At 40.2% G+C, this 19187-nt stretch overlaps 1 protein-coding gene across 2 annotated transcripts in view; it reads left to right on the top strand.

Moving 5' to 3' along the window:
• The window catches only part of SRGAP3 (SLIT-ROBO Rho GTPase activating protein 3), a 209337-nt gene that overhangs the window by 89461 nt on the left and 100689 nt on the right, over positions 1-19187 (top strand). For both annotated transcript variants that reach the window (XM_034431627.2, XM_034431628.2), the window contains exon 2: positions 11586-11781. In XM_034431627.2, coding sequence (XP_034287518.1) covers positions 11586-11781 — 196 coding nt within the window. The remainder of the gene's footprint in view (positions 1-11585; positions 11782-19187) is intronic.

The following is a 19187-nucleotide window of genomic DNA, read 5'->3' on the forward strand; positions in this document are numbered from 1 at the left end:
ATTGACTTTGCTATTCAAAAGATCGCAAAAAGGGATCATGTGACCCCAGGACAGTGCAACCATCATAAATGTGAATCAGTTGTTCCAGCATCCAAATGTAAATCACGTAACCATGGGGATGCTGCAACAGTCTTAAGTGAGAAAAATGGTCATAAGTCCCTTTTTTCAGTGCTGTTGTAACTTCGAACGGTCACACATTGTTGTAAGTCAAGGACTACCTGTATCTTCTCCTCAGTGAATTAGGGAGGGGGTCTGCATTAGCCACTTCCAAATGTTGTCTGGACATTGTGGACTTAACAAAAATGTTTTATCCCTTGTTGCAGGGGTGGGCTGCTGGGGATTCTCAGGGGTTCAGGAGAACCTCTAACTAAGATTCTGTGCAGTTCAGAGAACCCCCAAATCCCACTCCTGGCTGGCCCCACCCACCCAACTCCAGCCCTCCCAGGAGTCCCCACGCAGCCCATTTTGGATGCAGGTAAGGGCAGGGCATGTGTGGAGGCTCGGGAAGGGTGAAAAACGGGCCTACCGGAAGCTCGGGAAGCCTCTGGAGCCTGGGGAGGCTGTTTTCACCCTCCTGGAGGGTCGAAGAAAGCCTCTGGAGCCCGGGGAGGGCAAAAAGCCCCCCCTGCCGTGGTGCAGGAGGCTGACTAGGCCATGCCCACCACGCCCATGCCCACCCAGCAACCAGGTAGAGAACCCTTTGCTAAAAATTTTGAAGCCCACCCCTGCCTTATTGCCTTGGCAATGAGTTTGCGTATCTCTGTCAAGGTCATCCCCCTTACTCTCAACAGAAGGCCTGCCTGTGAACAGTTCCTAAATACATTCAGCAGTTCTTGGTGCATGTAGCCCTTCCTGATGATCACAATAAGAACAAGGAATAAAGACAAAGTTGATCTGATGATCTCAAGTTGCTTAGGACCCAGTATATCATTGGTTGCCCGTTGGTTTCTTGGTATAATTTAAGATTCTAATTTTAATCTCTAAAGCTCTTTATCGTTTGCCACTAGGATTGCCAACTTCAACAAGTGCTGACCTGACCAACTAGATCAACAGAGGGAAACAGTTTCTAATCCCACATTATAGGAGGTGCAGGGGTGTTGAAGTGAGAAGTCACTGCTTTTCTGTGACAGGGTGAACACTGTGGAATGGTTTCCTGGTAGAGATCAGGTTCGCCCCTTCTGTGTTCATGTTTCAGAAGCTTTTAAAGATAGAATTGCTCCAAAGAGCCTTTTTCTGATTTTATCATGCCATTTTTATTTTCTATTTTCATTATGGTTGACGTTTGGCTAATATTTCACTACTTCTTTTTATGGGGTTGTGCAATAGATGTTTCACTTGGTTTTTATAACCTATATAAGCTACTCAAAGTCTGGATTGTAGCAAAGTAGAAATAAAGTAAATAAGTAAATTATCATAAATAAACCTCGCCGAGTTTATGGGATTGTATTGTATGCATTGATGATGTATAATGAAATGAAATGATTGAATTAGTGAAACTAATTAAATAAAAACATTTATTAATGGGGCAATTTAGTAAAAACATTTATCCTTGAATTATAAGATCAGTTTTATGAGATTTGGTTAAATCATATTTTTATTTGTTCCTTTTAATTTATAATTGACACACAGCTGGCAGACACCACTGATCTGCAGTATTGAGGGGCAAAGGGCGGAATGTTAGTATAGCAATAGCACTTAGATTTACATACCGCTTTACAGGGATTTACAGCCCTTTCTAAGCCGTTTACAGCTTCAGCCTATTGCCCCCAACAATCTGGGTCCTCATTTTACCCGCCTCGGAAGGATGGAAGGCTGAGTCAACCTTGAGCCTGGTGAGATTTGAACTACCAGATTGCAGGCAGCCGGCAGGCAGCTGAAGTAGCCTGCAGTACTGCACTCTAACCATTGCGCCACTGTGGCTCATTGTTAGTATGTTAGATTTCTAATAACAAATGCATTAATTGTAGAACTTTTATTAGTAGCGATTAAAAAAATTGAGTGAATGAGACTGATGAAATTGAGCATGTTGATTTGAGACGCAGGCTACTAATTTTACATATTAACTGTAATACATTTGCACGTGTATTGTTTTATGATTTCTGTGGTATATACTTTTTCCAAGAACAGCCTATGATCCTAACTCATTACAACTCTCAAATGGATCCCCAAGAGGATTTATAACTCAGTGATGCAATGTGTTTCTTTGAAGTATTAACCACCTTTTACTTGAGGTGGTTCAACAAATAGCAATAGCACTTAGACTTATATATCACTTCATAGTACTTTACAGCACTCTCTAAGCAGTTTACAGAGTCAGCATATTGCTCCCCAAATATTTGAGTCCTCATTTTACCAACCTTGGAAGGACAGAAGGCTGAGTGAACCTTAAGTTGATCAGGATCGAACTGCTAGCATTTGGCAGAATTAGCCTGCAATACTGCATTCTAATCACTGTGCCACCTAGGTTTAGGACTTTATAGCTCACGACCAGCACTTTGAATCACAACTGGGAGCCTACTGGGAGCCAGTGCATCTTGCTGAATAGTAGCATTATATTGGCATAAACAGAAATGCAAAAAGTCCCTGCAGGATTGAATTTTGGACCAGCTGTAGCTTCCTGGTGCTCTTGAAGGGCAGCTCCATATAGATTATTGCAATAATCCAAATGGGAGGTGATTCAGACATATTTCTTGTGTAAGTTGCCACTACTGAGTATCCTTGCCTAGTCCCTACTTAATTTCAGAAGGAGATCTGAAATTTTGGGCAGATTGATGTGTCATGTATGGGGCCAAATATGAAGAAAGATCTCTAAGCTGTGAAATGTTTGCCTGACATTTATTACACTATAACTCTAGATCAGGGGTGTCAAACTCACGGTGTCATGGCGTTGTCACATGACGTATTGGTACTTTCCCCCCCTTTGCTAAACTGGGTGTGGATGTGGCCAGCATCTGGCCCACGGGCCAGGAATTTGACAGCCTTGCTCTAGATGAAGTAACTTCATATGCTGGTATAAGATGGTCTTCTCCAACCTATTATGATGTTGGATGGTACTTCTAAGAATTTCTAACTCAGGCAGGAAATTAAAGTCCATATTTGGAGACTCCTGCGAGTCCCTTGGACTTCAAGGTGATCAAACTAGTCAGTCCTAGAGGAGATCAACCCTGACTGCTCTTCAGAAGGCCAGGTCCTGAAGATGAAATTCAAATACTTTGGCCACCTAATGAGAAGGAAGGACTCACTGGAGAAGAGCCTAATGCTGGGAAAGATTGAGGGCAAAAGAAGAAGGGGACGACAGAGAACGAGGTGGCTGGATGGAGTCACTGAAGCAGTAGGTGTGAGCTTAAATGGACAGAGGATGGTAGAGGACAGGAAGGCCTGGAGGAAACTTCTCCATGGGGTCGCAATGGGTCAGACACGACTTCACAACTAATAACAACAAAACAAATTTGGAGGACATAAACAGAGAGAGTAGGTTGATATAAGAAACAGAGAAAGTTTGTTGTAAGCAAAAGACAGATCCACCATGAAGCAAACACAGTGATATTTTTTCAAACTGCAATAACCTTAGTGGGCATCTACCCTATCAGTAAGTGTTTTTGTTTTTGTTTTGCTTTGGATTTATGTTTGTTCTTTTTTTACTACCTTGATCTCTTCATTTGTGTACCTAGTGGCTAACTTTTCCACTAGGAGCTTTCTAAAAGCCAGAACAATCTCTTTCCTGCTCTTCATTTATAAAGTGACGAATTAATATCTAAACATTGCAAATCTGTGATCTTAAATATGTGAGCAGGTTTTTGCTCATTGGGAAGTAATATAGTGCTCCTGTAGTAGTTAGAGGCCAATTATTTGTAGAAACTAAGATTATTTTCCTCTTTTGTGGCTTTGATTGCTTGGCTTCCAGGAATCAATCCCATGTTAAGAGTTTTGCAGCTTCTTCTCATCATGTAAGAGGATTAGAAGGGGGATTGAGAAAGGGGAAGTTGCGGGTGTGTCAAAGCAACCACAGAAAAATTTCAAAGGAAGCAGTTCTTTCCTCTTGATGCACAAGATGATATATCATGTAAGATGACTTGATTTGCTAAAGAGGGTGTACCACAGTGACAAATACTGTATTATTGGATTCAGCTAGTTCCTGATGCACATCAGCCTGTGAAAGAACATTATCTCACTATGTCCTATGAAAAACTGCCTTGGTTGCATGTTACTACTTTGTATCCTGAAATATTTGGTTCTAAATATATGGGAGGGAATAGAGCAGAAATGAGATGAGAGAAAGGAGGAAAGGAGGTATTCCCAGTTCACCTAAGCTTGAAGGAGCATGGTGGTTCATGTGGTTAGGACACAAGCCTGTGTTTGTGACTCTCCAGCTCCTTGACGGGGACATTAATGAGCCCCCCTGGGTGTCCCCCGGGAAACGGCAACATCACCGGCTAATCCGTTCAACCTGAAAATGCCTTAAAATGTGCCTCCAACAGGAACAGGAACCCAAGCTTGAGATTCGACCTGCTGACTATTTCAGGTTAACTTTTAAACTCGAGTCGAAGTATAGAGATCTGGAAAATATGAACAGTAATATTGATATAAAGGTTTAGTTGCTGTTAACACAAGTTGCAAGACGTTAGCACCTCTGTATGGGAAGCTGCTATTTGATGAAGCAAAATTGAAGCAGGGGTCTTGAAACTTTCAGCACTTGGGACCTGTAAGTGTGTTCTTCCCCTCCAGCACCCTGATCTAAGTGGAAACATAGAAAATTGCTTTCCATACAATGCCTGCAAATTACATAATTTATCTCTTCCACATCTGCTATCCATGAATGCAATAAAGGCAGAGATGAAAAGCCACTCAGTAGCCATTTCACAGAGGCTGATGGCTCTTCTGCATAGCAGCATTAAAGAGCTTTTATCTAGAGTGGTAGCCAGCGCTAAGAGACGTTGGCTAACCACACTCTGCTGGGAAGCAGAATAAAGGCTCTTTATAAATATTCCTTATTTAAAGTTTTTTTCCCCCTTTAAATTTTTTTTTTAAGATTATAATTTAATTTATAAATTATATAGTATCTGGAAGCAGAATGCAGTAGTGCAGGCAGCTGTGTGAACTCCTAGAGTCGTGCACGTCATACCTCTGCTCCATGAATCACATTTGTTGCCCGTTTGCTTCCAGGTTGAGTTGAAAGCGCTGATTTTAATCTTTAAAGCCTTTCATGGCATGAAACCAACTAATCCTGCAGAGTAGGCATCATTGGCCAAGAAACTTCATTTGATGGGTCCCAAGAGATATACCTTCTTTGTGTGTCTTTATGGAACATTCTTCCCTCCAAAATAAGACTATCTCCATCCCTTTTGGTATTCTGAAAAGCCCTCAGGTCTTGTCTATGTTGTCAAGCCTGAGGTTCCCAGATGACAGGGACCAGCTCAGATGGCACCATTGTTGAGGTGACCATTTTTATCCTCCTCCTCCTAGGGCCGTGATGGCGAACCTATGGCATGCGTGCCACAGGTGGCACACGTAGCCATATCAGTGGGCATGCCAGCTCAGCTCTGGTGCGCATGCGCGCCAGCCAGCTGATTTTCAGGTCTTCTGGGCCCACCAGAAGTAGGGAAACAGGCTGTTTCCTGCCTCTGGAGGGCCTGGAGATGGGGTGGGGAAAGCCCGTTTTTCTTTCTCACCTGACTCCAGATCCTCTCTATGCATCCGGGAAGGGCGAAAACAGCCTTTCCCACTCCCTCGGAGGCCCTCAGGAGGCCCTCAGGAGGCTCTGGAGGCTGGGGACAGCAAAAAACCTCACTTCCTGTCCCACCGGGAATTGGGAAATGGGCCATTTCAGGCCTCCTGAGGGCCTCCGAGGGAGTGGGAAAGGCTGTTTTCGCCCTTCCCGGATGCATAGAGAGGATCTGGAGCCAGGTGAGAAAGAAAAACTGGCCTACCGGGCCATCGCATGCCAGGAACGGGGGGGGGGAGAGGGGGGATTGCACATGCATGCGTAGGACAGGGCGCATAGAATTATGGGTGTGGGCATGCGCACGTGTGAACCTCCCCCACCCCCCCTCTCCTGGTACGCGATGGCGAAAAGGTTAGCCATCACTGTCCTAGGGTTTATATTTTCACTTTTATGGTATTTATTAATAAAGTTCCATATATTGTAAATTTTTTGTTTTAATTATTGTTCATATTGCTTCTTTTTCACCGGCCAGAGTTGACTATAGTGAGATGAGCAGCTATATAAATTTGATTGATATATAAATAAATAATTGCAATAATAAAAACTAATACAGACTAAAAAAATAATCCCTCCATAACTTTGAAGGAAAGAAAGAAAAGAAGAAAAGAAGGAAAGAAAGAAACTAGATAGATAGATAGATAGATAGATAGATAGATAGTAAAAAATACTAAGGAAAACATTTAGAGAATACAAAGAATTGAGAGAATAGTACTACTATATTAAAGAAAAAGAAAAGAAATACCAACAAGTTACTTCCAACTTTCATCACAATTATAAACAATTTTAGTAACTTTTCACCTCCTCTTAATTAACAACCAATGATTTCTTCAAGCTATGTATAATCAGTTATGTATAAACATATCCCCAAAGTACTGTCATTTTAGTCTTAGTGTAAGCAAAAGTCCGTTAAGGATTGTCAGAAATGGCAAATATCTATTTTAATCTTAACCAAACAAACCAACTTTATATTCCTTCCTTTTACTTCTGACAGCCTTAATCTTTTGTCTATTCAAGTAATGTCCTGGAACTTGATTTCTTTTCATTTCTTTTTTTAATCTCTTCTCACAAGATTTAACCAAACTTTACCAATGTCTAGTGTAAATTTAATGTAAACAATTATTCAGATCCATCTCTTGATTTATTATTTGTAATTCCTTTTGATTTTTAAAGTATCAACCAATTTCTTTTGTATATCTAATAAAACAACTTTTTTCATGTCATTCTTGTAGCTTGTCATCCAGTTTCAGTCACAGCTCCTCTGTCTTCTTGGTTAACACTTATTCCTCTTATTTCTTCTAAAACATCATTTGAATACAGTATATCCATAGAAGCTAATATTGCTATTGACATAGTTGATAATAATTTCTGGTTCAATTTTTCAAAGGTATACTTCAGTATTTCCAATGATGTGGTATTTTGTGTAATTCTGTAGCTGTTAATCAGATTTATGTATTCTTTTCCTTTAGTTAAAATTAAATTAGCCTGGGCTGGGTAGTTACAGAAATTGATCAAATCTGTAGTTCCCTCTAGTGTCCAATTTTTAAACTTGTTTATCTCTTTTATGTCTTAGAAAAAAGGCAAAGCAAGTCAACTTTCCCATAGAAACATTCTTTATGACCAATTCCAAAAGCTTCTTTCAAATTCTTTCTCTCTCTCTCCCCCTCCCTCTCTCTCTCTCTTACAAAATGCCCACTTCCCTCACAGAGAATCTTAATTTATCTGAACTGCCAACCTCTCCTCAAGAAGCCATCCCTGGATCCGGCAATATTGGCCAACTACCGTTCTGTCTCCAAGCTTCGCTTCATGGCGAAGGTTGTTGAGAGTGTGGTTGCGCGACAGTTTCCGCAATTCCTGGAGGAAACATCTTATCTAGATCCGTTCCAGTCGGGTTTCAGGTCTGGGCACAGCATGGAAACGGCATTGGTCGCGTTGGTAGATGATCTCTGGAGGGCTCAGGACAGGGGTTTCTCCTCTGTTCTGGTCCTGTTAGACCTCTCAGCGGCTTTTGATACCATCGACCATGGTATCATGCTGCACCGGCTGGAAGAGTTGGGGGTGGGAGGCACCGTGTTACGGTGGTTCTCCTCCTTTCTCTCCAACTGGTCGCAGTTTGTGTTGGCAGGGGGGCAGAAGTCGACTCGAGGCCTCTCATTTGTGGAGTGCCGCAGGGATCTGTCCTTTCACCCCTTCTGTTCAACATTTATGGGAAGCCGCTGGGCAACATCATCTGTGGCTTTGGGGTGAGATACCACCAGTACGCTGATGACACCCAGCTGTACATCTCCACCCCAGGCCACCCCAACGATGCCCTTGAAGTGATGTCCCAGTGCCTGGAGGCTGTGCGGATCTGGATGGGGAGGAACAGGCTCAAGCTCAACCCTTCCAAGACTGAGTGGCTGTGGCTCCCGGCATCCCAATATAGTCAGTTGACTCCATCACTGACTATTGGGGGTGAGTTGTTGGCCCCCACAGAGAGGGCTCGCAATCTGGGAGTCCTCCTGGATATGCAGCTGTCCTTGGAGGAACATCTGACGGCTGTAACCAGGGGGACCTTTTGTCAGGTTCGCCTGATTCGCCAGTTGCGGCCCTTTCTTGATCGGGATTCCCTGTGCACAGTCACTCATGCCTTCGTCACCTCTCGCCTTGACTACTGCAACGCTCTCTACATGGGGCTCCCCTTGAGGAGCACCCGGAGGCTCCAGCTGGTCCAGAACGCAGCAGCGCGGGTAGTGACAGGAGCGCTCCCATGTAACACCGCTCCTGCGCGAGCTGCACTGGCTCCCGATGGTCTTCCGGGTGCGCTTCAAGGTGTTGGTTATCACCTTTAAAGCGCTCCATGGCATAGGGCCTAGCTATCTTCGAGACCGCCTGCTTCTACCGACGACCTCCCATCGACCTGTGCGCTCCCACAGAGAGGGCCTCCTCGGGGTGCCATCAGCCAAACAGTGCAGGCTGGTGACCCCCAGGGGGAGGGCCTTCTCTGTGGGAGCACCTACCCTCTGGAATCAGCTGCCCCCAGAGATAAGGAGAATCCAAGACCTCAGTGCCTTCCGTCGTGCCCTTAAAACCCATTTTTTCAGGCAAGCCGGGCTGGCTTAAGAAGAAATTTTTAAATGTTTTAATTGGTAATGAGTTTTAATTGGGCCAAATTTATATATCTTTTAATTATTTTTTTTAATATTTGTACTGCATGTTTTTTAATTTTGGCTGTATACCGCCCTGAGTCCTCAGGGAGAAGGGCGGTATAGAAATTTAAAAATAAATAAATAAATAAATAAACCTGTTTATAACTTTTTATAATTAAAAAAGTTTCCATTAGTTTTTTTTTTCTATTTCATTTTTTTTACGTACTTCAGCTCGTAATTACATTTTTCTTTCATTAAAGATTGAAGGCAGATTTACCCAGTGTTTTCAAATTTGTTGATCCAAAGGTTCTAATAACTGAAAAATATTTATTTATTTATTTTTATTTTATTTATTTCGTCAAGCATGTATTTTATGACAGATACAAGTGTAAACATTATAAATACATGAAAAGGATACGAAGAAAGAAAACATTAGGACAGGGACGGTAGGCACGCTGGTGCACTTATGCTTATATGCGCTTATAGCTAATAAACATTTTCCAAATGTGTTTAGAAAAGAAAGTATGTGAACTCAGTATCCTTTTAAAGGGGCCAACTCCAGTTTAGCAAATGATGAGGCTGTTCCTCATCTCCAGTGCTCAAAATCTGCTGGAGACCACAGTTTTATTGGTCTCCTTGCAAGGAGTAACTTGTGGGTGATATCCCGTCCTCTCCTTACCCAGAGAGAGGTTTAAAGAACCTGTTTACTCACTGGCTCTTTATTGTTGACCCTTTTTTGTGGAGCTGTTTTCACTCTGCCATTTCTTCCTCTGGAAGAGTGTTTTTCCATTGTTTTCTTTTTCGACATGATAATGATTGTGAATTATTTTATAGCATTGTAGAAAAATATTGGAAGCCCTGTAAACACAGATGGCTTGATTGCATGGCTTTTATTAATTTTGTAACCCTCTATATCAAAAGAGATTAGGGGTAGGTTGTTTTAATATACCACACATTTGGGAGAGATTTTCCATTGCTTCATTCTGCTTTTCAGGGCAATGAAAATGCTTTCTCCATCTAATTCCACTATACATCCTTCAATCTTAGCCCAATTGTTCTTTTCCTGTCAGAGCAGGAAGGGAAGATTGTCCCTCCATTATTCAGCGTGAATATTTTAATCCAATTGTGTATTTATGTACTTATGTGAAGTCAGTCTGTTTAATGATATATCCTGCTCATTCAAGCTCATCTGGGCACGCATAATATAAGAGAAAGTGTGAGGTCAGCTTTTGTGCAGATATGGGGAAACATGTTTTGGTATAAGTCTATTACATTTTATGTTATCATTTGTATTTTATTACACATATCGCAACTGGCTATAATGAAAAGCATTGATTTGAACATAGCCATTTTAATGTGTGAGTGGAGAATAAATTTTTAAAGGGGTTGAAACGAGGCTGGGAAAATCCTACAGAGCACACAGAAATGACAGAAGCGAATAACAAGAGCAAGGTTGAAGCCAGGGATGAGATATGGTTACGGCAAGATGATCAACAAGGCCAGGCAAGGAATATCAAGAAAGCTGGGAAAGCGATAGGAGGGAGTGTTAACAAGGCCCCATTTCACATTATGGGAAATGAATGTCAAAACAGTGACAAAGGGAACATTCTCAGAAGAAAAAGACATGTTTCACAGAAATGTTATGCAAAGCCTGTTGAAACAGACATCAGGGTCCTGCACTTGTGGCGACTAGTCTGTAGATAAGCAAAAGGACCAGTCAGAAGTAACAGGTCCTGCATGAACATGTAATGAAGATTATGCATTCAGAGAGGAGATTCCTTTGAGAAGACTCTAGGAGGAGGTAAGCCAGAGGACTACAAAGGGTCTCGTCTCAGAGAGACAAGAGAGAAGACTTAATTTGAAACCATGGGACAATTGTAGAGCAAGATTGTTTTCTTTGGTCTAGCTCAGGGGTCTCCAACCTTGGTAACTTTAAGCCTGGTGGACTTTGAAGTTGAAGTCCTCCAGGCTTAAAGTTGCCAAGGTTGGAGACCCCTGGTCTAGCTACCTGAGCTATTATGATATAAGAACAAGAGATTTGTAAAATAATAAGAATCAGTTTATTTAGGTTTATAAGACGTTTTGCTGTCACTTTATATTTTGTTCCATATAACTCAATTGTTTCTTCTTTATAGACACCATAATGTTTGAGCAAAAACACCCATTTTTACAGAACGAATAATCACAGATCATTGCTCTTGTACAGAGAATGCTCAATATAGGTAGCCTTCGACTTAAAGCCATTCATTTAGTGACTGTTCAAATTACAAAGTCACCGAAAAAAGTGACTTATGACCATTTTTCACACTTACAAACATTATATCCCCATGGGCACGTAATCAAAATTCAGGTGCTTGGCAACTGGCATATGTTTGATGGTTGCAATGTCTCACAGCCATGTGATCACCTTTTGGGACCTTCTGAGAAGCAAAGTCTATGGGGAAGCCAGATTCACTTAACAACAGTGTTACTAACTTATCATCTGCAGTTCTTGTCACAACTGTGACAAGAAAAGTCGTAAAATGGGGTAAAACTCACTTAACAACTGTCTTGTTTAGCAATGAAAATTTTGGGCTCAATTCTGGTCATAAGTTGAGGGCTACCTGTATTTCTATGACTCCTACACTGCAGACTTGATTGTTTTGCTCTGTTTTTGGCATAAAGTGAGCTAAATTGAATACAATGTTGTTGCTATTCCTGGGTATTCATACATTCTTTTTGTTCTCTGATGCCTGCAGAAATTCGTATCCAGCTGGTGGAGCAGTTCAAATGCCTAGAACAACAGTCTGAATCCCGATTACAACTTTTGCAAGATCTTCAGGAGTTTTTCCGCAGAAAGGCTGAGATTGAACTGGAATATTCCAGGAATCTGGAAAAATTAGCAGAAAGATTTTCTTCCAAGATTCGTGGCTCCAGAGAACACCATCAATTCAAGTAAGTGTGTAGTGTGTCTACTGATTTTGGCCATTCCAGAGGATCGCTAAAGCATGTGCCCTTGGTTGTTATCTCAACATGACAGACTCTTTTATAATATTCCTGGAGATAGAAATGGGAGATTGAACAAAAGAATATTTTGTTCAATAAATCAGAATATTGGAATGTCTGTATAACTGAGTAAAAGAAATAAAGGTTAAGGTCCAGTCATTGGTATTGTTGTTTTGTGTTGTCTTCAACAGGACAAAGTAAAGAAACATGGTTGCATTTGATGAAGGATGTGTTAGATACTTTATGGGGATAAGGTTTGCACAAATTGAATTTACATAATTATTTATATTAATATAATTCATTGAAATTTCTGTGTGGAAGTTATGAATGTACCATATTTTTCGGACTATAAGATGAACCGGTGTATAAGACACACCAAGATTTTGAAGAGGTAAGTAAGAAAAAAAGGTTTTTGCCCTCCCCATCCCCCAGGAGCACTCTACAGGCCTCCCAAACCCTCTGCAAGCCTGTTTTTCACCCGTTTTTGCGAAAAACGGGGCACGCCGAGGGTTTGGGAGGCCTGCAGAGTGGGGCTGGGGGAGGGCAAAAATGCCCCCATTTTGGCAAAAAACAGGCCTGTTTTTCACAAAAACTGGAGTGTTTTTGCCTTCCCCAGCCCCCAGGAGCACTCTGCAGGCCTCCCAAACCCTCTGCACATCCTGTTTTTTGCAAAAACGGGCCCATTTTTCGCAAAAATGGGACGAGCAAGGGTGGCTGTATTCGGTGTATAAGACACACCAACATTTCCACCCTCTTTTTTTGGGGGGGGGGAAGTGTATTTTATACTCTGAAAAATACAATATGTTTATATTAACTGGCATAATATTTATTGCAGATGTCTTTATTTTCCAAAGTTGTTTTGTCTTACAGAATCTAGACAGTTATGTCCAGGAATGTAAATAGATAAGACACTTTTCTCTTCCTTTTCATTAATATTTCAGGATTCTTTTATTAGGTATTCCCTTTGATTTCCAGTTTTAATCTGGTGTCTGCTTTGGGAAAGTGTGACTGATTTTAGTGTGTATCATTTTCTGATATTATCTTTAAGATTCTGAACTCCAAATGAACTCTACATGTTCATGTTATAAGAAAAAATAAATTCGTACTGTGGATTCTTTTGCAGCTCACTAGTTGAAGTTTTATGTTTCCTTTCCAGCAGTCTTCCTAAAATGCAATTATTGGTTATTTGCTGGTCCAAACCATCTTGAACTTCAATGACACCCATCCCAAATTTCAAACCTTCAACTATGTGATGTTCGGGAAATAGTCCTTAACTCTATTTTATTCAACTTTGCTCTGAATGTGTTTGTGTTACATTTTTATTGAAATCTCATTCATTCTCTATTGTTAATTTCATTGGTACATATTATTGCTACTCTGATAACAGAATAACAGAATTGGAAGGGACATTAGAGATCTTCTAGTCTAGCTCCCTGCTCCCTACTGAAAAGATATCTTTTTGCATTTGTTAGTTCAGGGGTCAGAAACCTGCGGCTCTGGAGCCGCATATGGCTCTTTCACCCCTCTGCTGCGGCTCCCTGTCACTCAAAATATGCGTCCCAACCGCCAATGTGTGACACCTGCCAGCATGCAATTTATTGAGCTTTTCAACCCCTAGTAGGCCAACCATGGATAAATCCAAGAAAAGAAAAGTTTCAGAAGAAAACAGAATGTTTAATTCAACTATATAGGTTTAATTCAACTAGCCTATATAGGCTAGTTTTGTGGCCACTCAAGAAATATTCAGGCATGGGAAGGATCTTGTGGCTCCTTTTCTGTGGGAAATGGGTCCAAATGCTCTTTGAATGTTTAAGGTTGCACATCCGTGGGTTAGTTGATGACACAACCCTGGTTATTCCGAATTTAATTGCTTCCAAGTCTCTTTTGGAACAGCAGTGCAATAATAAAATACATAAGGGAAATCAGCATGTCATTATTTATGAAATGTATACTTCTTAGCTAAAGTCACTTATGTTTTTGGTAAGTACAGCCTTCTACACAATGGAAGCTGCATGGCACCATACCAAAAGCAGCTGCCATTTTGGGAGCAACCACATTGAATTGTGGCTGTTCCAAAATGGTGCTTGCTTCCGGGATGGCACCACATAGCCTCCACTTTATAGGCAAGTTGAGAGGTGTACTGGCTGCTTCCTGAAGGAGATTTACTGATTTACCGAGCTGAGACAGGGATGGGGAGGAGGATGTGGGAGCCAGTGGGTGAGAAGCAGACCTAAGGTCTGCAGAGACTCATGGGAAGGTAATAGGTAGGTGGGATACTACAGCATTCCTGAAGTCAGTTGTAAGAGTAGGTGGGTTGCCAAGCACCTAAATTTTGTTCATGTGATCGTGGGGGTATTGCAATGGCCATAACTTTGGACAGGGATAAGTTCCTTTGTTGTAAGCTCAAATGGTCATTGAACAAACAGTTGCAAGTTGAGGACTAGCTGCACTGTAGTTTTTACTTATGCCAAATATTAGCTTCTTATGTAAGGAAAGACTATATAGCTGTGATGCCAAGGATGGTCACAATTTTATAATTCATTCAGTGCTCTGTAAAATGATAACAATTACAGTTGTGTTGAGATTGGTATACCTGAATGTGAAAACTAATATAGTCTGGATGGAAATAATAATAATGCATTTTATTAAAAAAAAAACGTTTCTGAACCTCAGGGACTTGATGATGTGTAGGTTTCAACTCCCAGAATTCCCCAGCTGGCTGTGTCCCTGCTGACACATATTTTCAAGTTGCAAAGGATAAAAAATACTGCCATACTGCAGAAGAGATATTCAAATGATTGAAAATTTGCCCTTTCTCTAGGCAGACATATTTTCCATTTCCAGTAGGGTAGCAACAGATACAAGCTTTCAGAAAGAGCACAGAATAAAGCATTTTTATGCCTTGCTTGTTTGTTGACTAATGAGAATAATGTTTGTTGATTTCCGGGCAATTGTTGTTTGAGTGTTATGAGGAAACTGGATACTGGAAAATATAAGTTAAGAAACGGCAGTTTCCATTATGCATTTTCCCTGCTCCTGAGTTCTTCTTTGCGCACTCTGAAGCCTAGCAAGATGACACTGCTGAAAACTGAAGAACAATAACAGTGTAATGGAACTAATGTGGTGCTTGGTTGGATATGGCCTCCACCCACTCTTTTTCTGTGCCTCCTGGAGTCTTCCAAGGTCATGTTCTTGAAATCTGGCTACAAATTGCCAAATAATGGTAGTATGATACAAGAGAGATGGTGTCTGATTTGGGGCATTATAAACAGATGAAACTGTTGTTTGACTAAGCCAAAAGATCAAGAAGAAGAAGAAACCCAGAAAGACAAAAAACTTGGAGACGCATGCTTTTCTTCCACGAAATGACATCTGCTGATAATATAATAAACATGTTAATAAAAGAGAATGTCTGTAATTCAGGGTTGAACTGTGAGGTCCTTGGTGCTCTCCAAGCTTGGTTGTTTGCTTGTAGACATTTGATTACCTGACTAGGTAACATCATCAGCTAAGCGAGTCTGTGAGTCTTCAATCATGAAGACGCTGAATAAGGGATCCAAGTCTGAAAAACCTAGATGTTTATCTATTCCTGGGATAAGCATGACAAGGTCACTCCAAACAGACCGTATTGTCTACAGAAGGCATCAAGGAGCAATTGTGTCCAATCAGGCTCTTTACAGTATTTTAGTGCAATGCAGATTCTTAGAGGAAAACTGTCAATTTGGAACCATGGTTATGCCAAGAATAAAACAATGAAGATAACTGCAGAATGGAACACTGACAGAAAAGAATGTGAGTGGAATTAATCTGGAGATGGATTTGATTTCCTTAGCTCAATTCATTATTGAGCTTAATAGGGGAGGGGTTATTCTCTGCTTAATCAAAAAAAGATAATGATTGGCAACTTCTTCATCCGAGTTATCCTTAATTTACTTTTCTGGTCAAAATGAAGACTTAGAAATAACTTAAGAAGGGCATATTATTAATTTTTTATCCTGTCTTTTTATTTAACTATCAACTCAACATGGTGACAATATCTGCCTCCTGTATTCTCTATAACAATAACCCTGTGAAGTGAGTTGTGCTGAGAGGTCCAAAGTTTACCCAGTCAGTTTTTATGCCCAAGGTGGACTAAAACTCACAAGTCTCCTGGTTTCTAGCCAGCACCTTCTCCAGAACTCCAAACCGGCACTTAGCAAATACCTTACTTTTAAAGGCAACATTCTAACTTGGTAATATTCAGAATCTATACACAATCACTATATTGTATACAGTATATCTATACAAATAGATATATTGTTTCTTTTCTTCTTAGAAAAGAAACAAAGAAAATAAGAAAAATAGTAAGTGAAAAAATAAGGGGGGAAAGATTATGAAGAAGTATCTTCTGATCATTTTGTGAATTGTTATAAATGCATTTATATTTTACCCTCTTTCTCCAAGATTACATTATAATTTCTTTCCCCCCCAAACTACCCTTTCTAATCTTCAATCTTAAATCACAAGTTTATTTTTCTTTTTTTCCCCCCAGAAAAAAATGTCCCTAAAGGTTTCCAGTCACTGATAAATGTAGGCATTCATCTTTATCTAATCAAACAAGTTAATTTTGTCATCTATGCTGGTTCAGTTGTTTTTACCAACTATTCCTTCATTGCAGGTATTTCATTATTTTTCCATTTCTGTGCATATATTATTCTTGCAGCAGTAAAGATAAAAGAGTCCCTGCAGATTTTATTCTGGTAGTTGTTGCCGACCATAAGGAGCAGTGCTGATCTCTGATTCAAGGTCATTGAGCCAGCGCTGTACAAAGTCATTTCCATGGTCATGTAGCCAGCATGACATCACAGAGCGCTGTTACCTTACCACCATAGTGGTACCTATTTATCTACTTGCATTTGCATGCTTTCAAACTCTGCTAGGTTGGCAGAAGCCAGGGTGAGGACAGGAGCTCACTCCATCACATGGAGCTTGGGAGTCGAACCTGGACTGCCAGCTTTCCAGCAAGTAGCCTGGAATATTAACTGCTGAGCCACTGCCCCTCCCCCCACCCCACAACTTGCAACAGTAATCATATATAAAAATAATGTTCCTTGGCTTTTTTCAAATTGACTGTCCATTAATTTGAGCAAGAAAAGTTTTGGTTTCCATTGAATGTTTATCTTTAAAATTCTTTATATTGTTCTAAGTACTTGAATCCTTTCTAGCATTTTTACAAGTCCACCAAGCATGACAAAATGATCATTCATGCTGTCCATATTTTCAACATAAATCATAAGCACCTTTATACGTTCTAGAAGATTTGTCTGTAACCATGTAACAACAGTACATCATTTTATAAAAACTCTTAAAGTAATAACATAATGTAAATTTCAGTGCTTTTAACCACATGAGCTATAAGCCTTTTCTGATGAGCTGCTGCTTTTTTTATTACTACTACTACTACTACTATAATCGAAATATAGATAAAATCTGGTAAAATTCCCAGAAATAACATAAAGACCTGTTTTTTGTGCTTACCTAAATGATGTTGGGGGGGATGTTGGTTTTGATTGGACTTTATGGGTGATGAGAAATTCAAGACAAAATCCTAAACAATTCAGTATTTTAAAATAAAAATATACACAAAGCTGCCTTTTGCAAAAGACAGACTATCTAACTGAGCAATGTCTATACTAACTTATTAAAGGATTAATGACTGTTGGAATTTATAGTTGGAAAAGCCGTCAAATCTGACAAGACGGGAATATCCAGGTGCTTAAAACAATAATTATTTTAAAGGATTACAATTTATATTGTGCCCGCTAGTTGCCTAACCTCAGAACTCCTCTTGCTTCTTTTTTTCTATTTGCACATGGCATATTTTTCTTGCTTGAGAAAGAAAAAACATATTTGTGTATATATCTTTTCTAAGGGCATTAATAATGAGGTTAGGAGAGGCTAAGATGAAAAGAAAAAAGGGTCCAAAACTTAATGGGCTTGAAATCCTTATGAGACCCATGAAGTTTGTGGCTGTTGTTGCAGTTAAAAAGCAAAGCCAGCTCATTGTGGCTCTTCCATTCATTTTGGCAGCCAGATGGAGCTGAGAGCAACATCTGGTGAATGGATTGAGCAAGCCCCCTGGAACATACTGCAAATGTTGAACTAATTATTTCTAAGTCCCCAAACAAAAGCAGCTGGAGGGTGTTGGCTCTTCTAGACTAATGTGTTTGAAGGGCAGGGAAAAGGCATTGAACTATTGTTTGCATCTTGAATTTTATTTTGCTGTTTTAAAAAGAAATGTAAATATAAACACGCTGTTAATAGTGTTTTTATTCCTTCTTTCTGATTGTTAATTATTGGCGCTGTTTAAATCACAGTCCTGTTCTGAAGCTGGTTTAACCTGAATTGGTTAAATCTAAATTTGTGTATTGATATGTTTATCTAACCACCACCTTCATTGCTTGTGAAAGGAAATATTTTGGATTCAGAGACAATCTTCCAATAGCAATAGTTCTAAGGGGCTGGACAAAGATCTGTTGCTTTAAGAAAGAGAGGACAAGAGAATCAATCAGTATTTTAAAAGCATAATAGAAGACAGTCCTGCTGGGTTTTTTTCTGTATATTGTCCTTAAAGGGGCTAAGTGTTTGAACATGAGAAATCAGTTTCATCATTTTGCTTGGGATCATATTATCTCAAATATATTGTTACTGAAGAGAAAGGAAAAGCAATGACAGAGCAGAACAATTCATGTGAATGCTCTTGCCATTGGCTGTTTCTTCCCCCATCCATCTCTGCTGTGCTAATGATCTATTCCTTGTATGCAGGCCTAAGTGCTTTCCTCCCTTGTGACACTCAAAGTGGCGGAGCTAAAAGGAAGTCTGGTTAATTGAAGCTTCTGCATTGCTGCTGCAAATAAGTTTATTATGTTTATTCCAACAATTACTGTTCTGTTGCCTGGTTCTAAAATATTCCCAGGTTAGTTTAAAATATCTTAAAAAATGAAGTGGTCACTTGAAGATTGTGACTGATATTTTAAAAGAAATATGTTTTATGAAAGTAGTAGGAGTAGTTAAGCAGGAATATTGTATGAGGCTTGCTAACTTTGAGAATGTTATTTCAGTGAAATTATGTATTTTGAGCACAATCTAGTCGTACTGAATTCCTGCTACCTTGAGTACATGGGGAAAAGTACTTGGAAGAAAAAACTTCCAAAATGCTGTTGTGCCCCTCTCTGCTTTGTACTTTCTTACTACAGCTAATAGATGGGAATAATGACTAATCTAGAATATTTTAACTCAGTCTAGTGTCCTCTAGAGCACGGGTGTCAAACTGGTGGCTTGGGGGCCGGATGCATCACATGCAGGACACACCCACC

The sequence above is a fragment of the Pantherophis guttatus genome, chromosome 2 (assembly GCF_059756535.1).
Source record: "Pantherophis guttatus breed Tessera chromosome 2, ASM5975653v1, whole genome shotgun sequence".
NCBI lineage: Eukaryota > Metazoa > Chordata > Lepidosauria > Squamata > Colubridae > Pantherophis > Pantherophis guttatus.